Source organism: Scomber japonicus, chromosome 14, assembly GCF_027409825.1.
Source record: "Scomber japonicus isolate fScoJap1 chromosome 14, fScoJap1.pri, whole genome shotgun sequence".
Taxonomy (NCBI): domain Eukaryota; kingdom Metazoa; phylum Chordata; class Actinopteri; order Scombriformes; family Scombridae; genus Scomber; species Scomber japonicus.
Window position 1 is genome coordinate 17,230,652 of NC_070591.1, and position 10,449 is coordinate 17,241,100.

At 40.8% G+C, this 10,449-nt stretch overlaps 1 protein-coding gene and 1 long non-coding RNA gene across 2 annotated transcripts; one reads left to right on the plus strand and one right to left on the minus strand.

The window, feature by feature from the left end:
* The first annotated feature begins 1,182 nt into the window (after positions 1–1,182).
* On the plus strand, positions 1,183–6,363 carry wnt8b (wingless-type MMTV integration site family, member 8b). The gene is made up of 6 exons (XM_053333717.1): positions 1,183–1,253; positions 2,370–2,403; positions 3,526–3,664; positions 4,136–4,261; positions 4,414–4,556; positions 5,794–6,363. The coding sequence occupies exons 1-6, from the start codon at positions 1,183–1,185 to the stop codon at positions 6,361–6,363; spliced, it is 1,083 nt and encodes a 360-aa protein (XP_053189692.1).
* Positions 6,183–9,063, minus strand: LOC128373412 (uncharacterized). Its single transcript, XR_008322945.1, has 3 exons — positions 8,980–9,063; positions 7,904–7,967; positions 6,183–6,278 (listed from the first exon to the last, which is right to left on the minus strand). It is a non-coding gene; the product is annotated as an uncharacterized LOC128373412 (long non-coding RNA).
* Between the last annotated feature and the right edge of the window lie 1,386 nt (positions 9,064–10,449).

Below are 10,449 nucleotides of genomic sequence, written 5' to 3' on the forward strand. Positions count from 1 at the left end.
CATCCAGTGTTAGGTAGGGACCGTCTGGATTAGTGATGCAAATGTCGCATATCTGATCAATGACTATAGGCTCAATCCAATGTCCCAATCCCTCACCCTTTGTTTTCTGTTGGGGGATCATCATTCAGGGAAATGTATCTCTTAAATACTCCAGAACAGAGTGAAACAAAGTGATCCTGTAATGACTTTTAGATTGACACCACGGAAATATTTCATAAAACGTGACAGTTACAAAAGTAGAAAAAACAAACTCGAAATAGTGCGACACTTTTCTCTTATAGGTATAGCTGACTCATGGACTTTCTTCTTCTTGGATTAATTAAAAAGCAAAGATGATATTACTTATTTTTGCGTATCAATTGACCTCATCCAAAAGACCCATCAGACCAATTCTGCGACTGTAACGGTGCAGATACGGCCAAAGTAGAAATGATAGACCTTCCGTACTGAGAAAAATTTGCCAAGTTCCTGCAGTTGACCCCTTTAATTAATATATAATATAATAAATATTCCCTGAAATCACCCGTTTTGCAAATTGAATGAGGGAGTTTGACCCCATCCTGCATCAAGTGGTCATAAGACAGTTTCAAAGCTGTTATTATTCTGCCGTAACAGTCTCTGTGTTTCAGAGTGATAAACATTGATTCAATCACATCTTTGTTAAACCGTGAATTACTTCCTCAAGAACAAACACTATCGGTACAGTTTTTTGTAGACCTATAAACAATTCGTCATCCAGAGGGCTACATCTCCCACTAATCCCTGACAATCAGCTGCGAGTTAGATAACTTAAATAAACTTTTTTTTCTGGTCAGAAATTCAAGGGATCAGTGTAACACTTTTCCTATAGGATTAAACCGATCTTCCTTGCTCTTGAATAGAGGCAGGGAAGCCCCAGTTGCCCGGCCCTGAAGGCCCAGGGTGCCCTTTTGATCACCGCAGTCTCTCGTTGGTGCAATACTTCTGATTGGCCAGGAGAGTAAGAGGGGGGAAAATCTTTAATTAAGCAGATAATCTCTTGTTGGGACGAGAGCAGCTCCATTTCAGAGCCCCCTCCTTGAATCTCCTTGGAAGCCCTGGTGAAGTTGCATGTGCTGGGAGCTCAGTTTCCTCTGCACCGCTAGACTGTCTGCAGGCTTTGGACGGGCTCTGAGTGACCGTCATCCCCCCTCACCTGTCAGGATGTTCATGCATTTGGAGGTTTTCTATTACATTTTCATCCTCCTGGCTCACATGAGGTCATACTGCTGCTGGTAAGTAATGTTTAGGATGAAATGGCTTTTTTTCCTTTATTTTCCTGTTGAATTTTGTGTTCAGATGATGCTCATCTCCAAACTCTACATTTCATGGCTATGGCAATAAATGCAACACAAACATTTAATTTGGTCAGTATACATTTGTTTATAGGCCCTTATAACTTATTCAAAAGGCTTAGAATGACCCACAAAATCACTTAATTGAGCAATCGGAAATAAGTATTTTGACTACTTAAATTCATTATTTTTTCTTCACATAAATTGTAATTGTGCTTATTCTATTCATATAAACAGTACCGCTGATTGAAAAACCAGCCTTTATAAAGAATTTGAAAGTTTAACCTAATGATTTTAATAATTGTCAGTGAATTGTTAACTAATGCTTTGTGAATCAGTTGTAAGAACAACTTTTGTGTGAAAACGCCCACTGATTGGTTACATCATCTTACCGCTTATTACTAGAAAGGGGCTGGAAATTATCATTAAGCATTTGTAACCACTCACAAGATCCACATTTGATGGATTAAAAAACTTTTCTTATGACTTACTAATATTTATAGCTGCAGACTTGATGGCTGATTAGAAAGTGTGAAACCCATGAGCATTTAGAAATGGGTTACCAACATTTCAAGCTGTGTTACAACCTGGCAACCCCAAATTCTTCCTCATTAAGGACTCATAACTGATCAATAAAGCATTATTAAATTATTTATTAACCAATAATAAAGCCATTAGTTACTTATAAGCCCATTATTAAAAAAAGGGGCTCATTTAAAAATGTAAAAAAGTTTCACCTAAACCTTTGATTCATCATCTGTCCTTGATGAATTGATGAATGTTGGTTGGGACTATTCAATTATAATACTCTAAATTCGACCCATTATGATAAAATCTTGATTGAGTTTTTTATTGTATGGCATTACCCCAGTGTGCTACATTTCTTTCATTTCTAGAAATGCTTTAAAAAAAACAGCAGAATTGTTCACTACGGTTTGGTTACCTACTGGTGTCACGGTTTAGCGTGTTACAAAGCGCACTAATGAGAGATGTTAGCAGAGGAATTTGTGAAGGACACTCAGTTTCCTTGAGTGAATAAGCTGTCTCCTTTTCCAGGTCAGTGAATAATTTCTTGATGACTGGACCCAAGGTAAGCCAACTTTCTTTTGATCTTTCCTCCCTGTCCCTTTTCCCAAAAGTGAGAGGGAGAGAAAACATGGTTTCTGTGTTTTTCCAGTGTACTCAGTTCAAGTTTATCATCCTTGTGATGTCTTAACTGAAGTGTAAGGACAAGCTCTGGTACCTGTGTGCATGCAACAATGGCGCTAATGATGTATCAGTGATATTCTTGGCCCTTTGTGATTTTCTTTCCCCTCCCTACACTTGACCTTATTCAGAGGCTCTGTGTATCCGCGGGTGAATGTGTTAAGAGGCAGGAGAGGCGAGGGCAAGGCATTGCTGTAGTGGGTGGTCATCATTAGTGAGCCAGACCCCTATGAAAGAGGTGGTACTCCATTTCTCCAAAGGCCACTTGAGACATATTAGTTATATTATCGTTCACACAGTCTGAACAAGTAGCAGATCAGCGGGTGAAAGCCAAGAACAGAGCGTACAGGTTTAAAAGAACTTACAAATTCATTGTATTCACCATTCAGTTTTAAAAAGCATGATAATGTTTGACTGAATTCTTATTGTTTTTCCCACTAAACAAAGAATGTGTGTTATATACATTTCCATAATATAGAAGACTTGTTCATATGCATACACATTTCAATGAACACGATGAAAAGTTTAAATTTCAATGTGTTCATTGACATTTTAAACTTGGCTGACAACACTATTCCTAGTTTATTATCAAACATGATTTGACTTTGTGAACACTCAATCAGCTCAGAAATGCCAAAACTTCTCTGATGATTTGTAACATCTGCTCTGGACTCACTGAACACCTGCACAACTTACACATTTTAAAGCCAGCTGCCAGCCATCTACAACCTTTTACTGCTAGAGACTGCTTCTACTGTCTCTTTATATGTCTGAGCTGTGTATTCTGGGTTTATTCAACCTCCTAAAAGTTATTTTCCACTATTTGGGCTGGATTTAATAGGTGGGATGCAACCACTTCAACCAGTAGATCATAATCTACTGCAAGGTAGATCTATTAGGGTATTAAATCAAGCCAGATGATTCATCTCACTGTCTTAAACCAAGTTGTCTTTGTTGCTAGATGTGGGGGGCTTGCGCATGATTTCCCTTGCCTCTTCTTCTGCAGGCATACCTGATTTACTCCAGCAGTGTGGCAGCAGGAGCTCAGAGTGGCATAGAGGAGTGCAAATACCAGTTTGCATGGGACCGCTGGAACTGCCCTGAGAGAGCTCTGCAACTGTCCACGCACAGCAGCCTGCGCAGTGGTAAGTCTAGCCTTTAATGGTTCTGGATGGGAAATACCCCTAGGAAAAGATTTTGGTAACTGTGACCATTTGCTTTGTTTCAAAACTCTGTCATTTCTCACAGAGGAGGGCTTTTTTGCTTGCAAAATTGAAATGCTTGCATTTGGGATCGTTACTGGGACCATGGTCCTAGAGCCAAAACATCCAGTTTACATCATCCATGGCAATTACTGCTTTTAATCTGTGCTTGTGTAAGCAATACTGGTTTTCACAATACAAACGAGACATGAGACAAATTGTGCAATTCCATATCAGCTGCATTCAGAAGGCAAAGGTAGTTAACCTCAAGTTTGGTTACATGGTCCCAGTATGACAATATCCATGTACAGCTACTTGTATTTACTGATTTCTGGAAGATTGTATAATGTCTAAATAATTATTCAATGATCTGTGTGATGAAAAAAGTTAGTAAAGGAGCTTCTCCGTTCCTAGCAAATCGGGAGACAGCATTCGTCCATGCCATCAGCTCCGCTGGCGTCATGTATACTCTAACCAGGAACTGCAGTCTTGGGGACTTTGACAATTGTGGCTGTGATGACAGCAGAAACGGACAACGAGGTAAGAGAAATACATAGATCTGTATGTAAAGCAAAGGTAGTGTGAAATAACTTCTGACTAAAGATGATGTTCACCTAAGATGTTGATGTGTGAACAGATAATTTAAACAGCAATCAAACAGCAGGATAAGTTTCCCTCTCTTTATCTCCTAGGTGGCCATGGATGGCTCTGGGGTGGCTGCAGTGATAATGTTGGCTTTGGTGAGGCCATCTCCAAACAGTTTGTTGATGCTTTGGAGACTGGGCAGGATGCACGGGCAGCCATGAATCTCCATAATAACGAGGCTGGGCGCAAGGTACAGTTGGATGCTTTTAACTCACTGCATCCATTTGGAGTGATGTTGTTACCTTGGTTTTAATTTCAGGCTGCTTGTTTTTGTTAAGCAAAATACAGTATTTATCTGCTATAACCCACAAAAACTGAGTGGCAGCTTGGTTGATATTTTGGGGATCTCTCCTGGCCCTCCAACTGATTGCACAGTGTAAAGCACCTTTTGAATCATTTTTCCCCTCTCAGATTTACACTGAGTGTGCCACCCAAGCATCCCTTTCATATCGCTATAAGTGAGGTGCCACTCGTCCCCAATAATAACAGTGTGTTCGGTGTACCAGAAGGGCCTATTTACCAGTGCTGAATGCCCCTTATGACAATACCTCAACTCAAGAATCTCAGGATCACTGGTGCAAGCTTAATTAGTGATCCTGGGGAGCCAGACATTGCACAGCATTCTATATTATGCTGCTTTTTAAAATAAGTGTTTAGTTTTATTCTTGCAATAAGGATCCCACATTTATGTTGGTCTTTGTTTAGCCCCAAGGGAGTCTGAGGGGACCACAGGCATGCAGCTGAAGTGCTCTTTGTTTATGGTGCCTTTGCTCCCCCCTGTTGGGCCCTGGGATCCCCATGGCACCTGGAGCATCATTGTAACAGAAAAAAATGGGGATAGAAGGAGAGAAAAACTCCTTTTTCATTTCTCCTCTCAATGGGACTCTCCATTGGGTCTTCTCACACTAGAAAACATGTTGATAATGAACATGCTAAATAAATACTCCTATTTCTTCTGGGGTGACAATGGGACTCAATGTGAAACTTTGATTCAGCTCAACAGAAAAGTTCATCCCCTCCTCATGGAAAGAATACGTCCCTTTTCAACTGACAGCTGTTTTGTGTTGGGTAAAGTCAGGACAAAAAAAAAAAAAAAAAAACCTCAGCAAAGGACCTTGTAGCTATCATTTCTTCCTTTCAGTGTATTCATCCTTTTTTCAACTTCACTAGAAAACCTTTAGAATACAATCAGTTAATTTGACAACACATCAATCAGGAGACAATGGACATCCTGTTTTTTGCACACACACACACTTGAACACACATTAATACCTACATAGACACACATGTGCATATGTATATGAGTGTATACTCACACCCACAGAATCAATTTATTATGACTGAGTTTTTCATTTGAAACTCAGAACAAAACATAATACTCGTGAATTGTCCCTGTTTCAATTCTTCTGTGTTTGTCTGAACTCCAGGCTGTGAAGGGAACCATGCAGAGGACATGCAAATGCCACGGGGTGTCGGGGAGCTGCACCACACAGACCTGCTGGCTGCAGCTGCCAGAGTTCAGGGAAGTGGGGAACTACTTGAAGGAGAAGTACCACAGGGCTCTGAAGGTGGATCTCCTCCGTGGAGCAGGGAATAGTGCAGCCAGCCGAGGGGCCATCGCTGAGACCTTTAACTCCATCTCACGCAAGGAGCTGGTCCACCTTGAAGACTCCCCTGATTACTGCTTAGAGAACCGCACTCTGGGCTTGCCAGGCACAGAGGGCCGTGAGTGCCTCAAGAAGGGCAAGAACTTAAGCAAATGGGAGAAACGGAGCTGCAAAAGGCTATGTGGAGAGTGCGGGCTGGCCGTGGAGGAGCGCAAAGCTGAGATGGTGTCGAGCTGTAATTGTAAATTCCACTGGTGCTGTGCGGTGAAGTGTGAGCAGTGCAGAAAGACAGTGACCAAGTACTTCTGTGTGAAGAAAGGAGGTCAGAGGGGAAGGAACGAAAGTGCTGGCAGCCGCCGGAAGAACCTCAGACTGAGGAAGAAGCACTGAGCATCCTCATTGCTTCTCCAATGCTGTCATCATATTTGTACCACTACGTCTACTGTCAACGTCCAAACTGTCTGTGCGTGTTCAGATTGTGTATATTTAAAGAACAAAAAAATCAATTTAGCAAACATGCAGATTAAGGCTGTCTTCATGGTCAGTTTTGTATTAAAGATTAACAAAAGTGGAATGTGCAAAACAAAAAAACAAACAAAAAAAAACACAATAGAGAAGACGAGGAGGTTTTTACAACTTTGTAGTTTTTTTTTTGGTATAAATGTATATAAAATATATTTTTATACATTTTGAAAAGTCACTGGGCATTTTTCTCGGACACTGACTTCAAATCTCTCCCAAACATGATTTATTTATTTTCATACAAACAAAAACCTGAATTTGAAACAGTTATTAGTTTTTGAGTGTTTGACTATTGAGCTATACATAATTGACTACAAATGAATAATTTAAAAGACTGATTAGGTTGAATTTCTGTAAATTATAAGAAGTTCAGCCCAGCAGACATCTGTATTAATATGAATTATCAGTGCCAAACTTTGAACTTTATTTCACAAAGACACATTTGGACATTTTAGGGTACAGTCTGCTCTCACATCAGTTGGCTCGCACTGACCTTTACTGCCCTCTCCATGTATTTAATTGTATATAAAATGAAGCACTTTGCACTGTACATTGTTAATTTATTGCACAGCATTTCCTAGTTTTGTTTTATTGTTACTCATTTTTGTTTTATTTTCTATAAAAATGTAATGAAAGAATAATAAATCATGATATCATTCAGCCAAAAGAAAGTGGTCATCCTTCTTTAACACATTCTTTGTGATAGTAATATCTGATGGTTTGAGGTAAACACAGACATACTCTTCACATTGTTCACACTGGGGTTAGGATACTTTGGGGCAAAGCAGTAAGAATGGAAAACTCTTCAGCATACCCTTCCTTCCATCACGCCTTTCTCAATTTCGCCTCAACAAAATACCTCCCGTTCTCTCCCTCATCATGTTAATCCTCAAAGAGCCCCCTAACTCCCGAGCACTTGGAAGTTTCTTTACTGTTTAATACTAGTTTAATTAACTTTGTCCAGACAGAGTAGGGCCTGGGGGTGGAGGGCATGAGGCAAGTTGCCCTTAAAAATCATTCTGCCTCTAATTTTGTATGCTAATCTCCTTTTTCACGCAGCACCTCCTTAGGAGTGAGGGAAAGAAATGTTGGGAAAATTTTGGGTTGCCTGTGCAGGGCTTCCTGCGGCTGTTTTATTTCTGGGCCCACCTATTTGGATCCTTTCACTCTTCTAGGGCCTTCCTTTGCTCGATTTAACAATGAATGCAGAGCTAATCAGCTCTCTCGGAAATGCACCACTGTCGAGGAAGGTAATCCCTTCTTCTCTACTCTCAATGGGCTGTCGCCTTCTAAAGGACTTTGGGAAAAGGCTTTGCACAGATTCACACTGTTCGCTCAAAAGAAGTTAGTTCAAGTATTGTGCCCAAACAAGTGGGTTTTATAAACACATGCTTGCCAGGATACTCACCCCACCTGCAAGTAAGAAGTTCCAGGCCCAGGCAGACTAGCACATGGCAGCCGAAGCTGAAGCCCTTCAGACGCGATGGGACATGAAAGAGGAGATTAGAGGTCCCATTGAGAAGGGGGCGTTCATTTCTGCACCTTCCTCCTTTTACTAAATAAAGTGTCAAGGAAACACCTTGTTGACATCTTATTTACCAAATAATGATCATAATCAAAACTCCTCCCTCCTCTGATGACCCCTGTGGGCTGGCTGGATTGCTCTGCCTGGCATGCAGCAAAACCCTCTCACCAACAATAGCATCAGCATACCAAGCTTTCTCCCTGCGGCTACTGTGGAACTTCTGCAATAGGTATACTGTGATTGTGAGTGCAAAAGAGGTGCATCAAAAATGTTCATTCACAATAATTTAAAGGTATGTTAAAATTATAATTGTGGATTTATCTTGACAACACCACTTTAAATGAGATGTGTAAAATGAAACGATTTTTTGTTTGGTTAAGTATGTGAGTGTTTCTGTCATGCACTGGCTCTCTCTTAGCAGAAAATTGGCCACTTATACCCGCATGTAGACATAATCAAACAACTGACACAGCAATCGGTGCATGTGTTGGAAAGACACACAGAAAAACATGTTTGCCCACTGTAAAGTTCAACAGTTTGACACACCTGTGATACTGTGCGCTTCAACATCAATTGTGCATCAGTAGCAGAGTTGAAAGAGAGGACACTGTTCTAGTAGGCAGTATTTGAAGATAATACTATGCTTAACCTGGAGACCTAACGTCAGGTGCAACTGAGAGAAGCAAAAAGAGATCAGCTCCAGAAAAGACAGAGCAGATTAATACTTAAATTGCACCAGACTGACACTGTAATCCTTACCCTTTACCCTCTCATTCTTTTCCTAAAGGACATGTCTTTAATCATGGGTGTGTTTTTATGTTCATAACATGATGTACTACACTCAGTGGTCACATGGACAACCACAGGTCACAAACGCCTGAATCATAGCCAGACAAAAACATGCAACATACATCTTCTCTGTCAATGTTATACCCACAAATGAACCAATATGCACTCACGATGAAGGGAAGAGAGATGAACTGAAGGGTACACTCTTCATGATGGCATGTGAAACAGCACATAATGTTGATCATGACTCAGACACACAACCTTTTCCCCCACCCAGAGAGTGACACGACCTCCGACCGAGGGGTCTGAACTTCCGTCTCCCAGGCTGGCCCTGCCATATCCAATTTGCAAAAAAGCATGAGCCCAAGGTGGTGGAGAGAGAGGTGACACAGCAGAGGGAAGAGTGAGGTTTTAAGCAGATGCTTTCTGACAGAGCTTGAATAATCAGTTTCTGCAGAAATGCAAGTGGCTATTGATAGAAATTTGCATCAATAAAAGCCAATTACAAAATAATTCTAGGTTTTGGTTCAAGGTAGAACCAGTACACGCTTTCATCTGCTTTTGTGTAAATTACTACTTTTGTGGCTCTACAAAATATCCCTTTTGACATATAAATGGTATAGACCAAAATAAAGGGGGCAGATTTATCTCAGGTAGCAAGTGATAATGCAATCAGTAAAACATGAAAAAAAAAACTCATAATGCTTCAGAGCATCCCCCACTAATAGGATTTATGGCTTAGGGGTTTTAGACCTGCAACACCTAGAGGGGCGAGGGTCAGTATGAATGTGAGAGGAAGCCAACACAGATGAGGACAGATGAGTGGGACGTCCATCCTGTGGTCTTAAAGTGGTTAACAAAAATCAGTTGTTGCCTGTATTTCATCATTATGTTAATCTGTTGGCAATTAATGCATTAGCTTTGAGCTCAAGATTTTTAAACATTTTAAAACTACAACTAACTACAACCAAGCAGGTGATATCACTCATCAAGAGACTGTTTTATTGTAACAGTGACTCCTCAGAGAGTCTTTGTTTCAACAGAAGTCCAGCTGCTGTGGAGAAGACTGCAGTGGTGTATGTGTTTGTTGCTATCAGCAGGATTGAGATACAAGCTTCTTGGGACTCACCAGGGTGGTCAATCTCCCTTCCCTGGGTATCTGCAAAGAATGGGGAGGAGAGGAGCATCAGAGGGATCAGCTCAGCTCAGCTCACTGATCTGCACAGGAAACACAGAGCATGGGAACCCACCAGGGAGCCCAAAGTAGTCCCTGGGGTGGAAATCTGCTGATAAGGCCTAATTCAAGAGAAAACATACAAGCATTAGTTTTACAGACATTTCAGGAAATGCTTTTGTTAATCTGAGCTAGATTCATGGAAAGTTGTCACAAGAAGTTCTAAAATTCAGAGTAATGATGATCAAAGTGATTGATAAGATATGTTCAATACCACTCTGGCACTGACGAAACAGAGCAAGCCTCCATCAGCTGATCAGTCCACTGAGCAAGGTACAGTGTGTACTGCTGTCTGCTATCTCATGAAGAATGACTGCCAGGTGATCAATAAAGTAATGCTGAGACTACAATGATGATAGTTAAATATTGGCTCTGGATTTCAAAAGTGTTTGCCCAGCCTTTCATT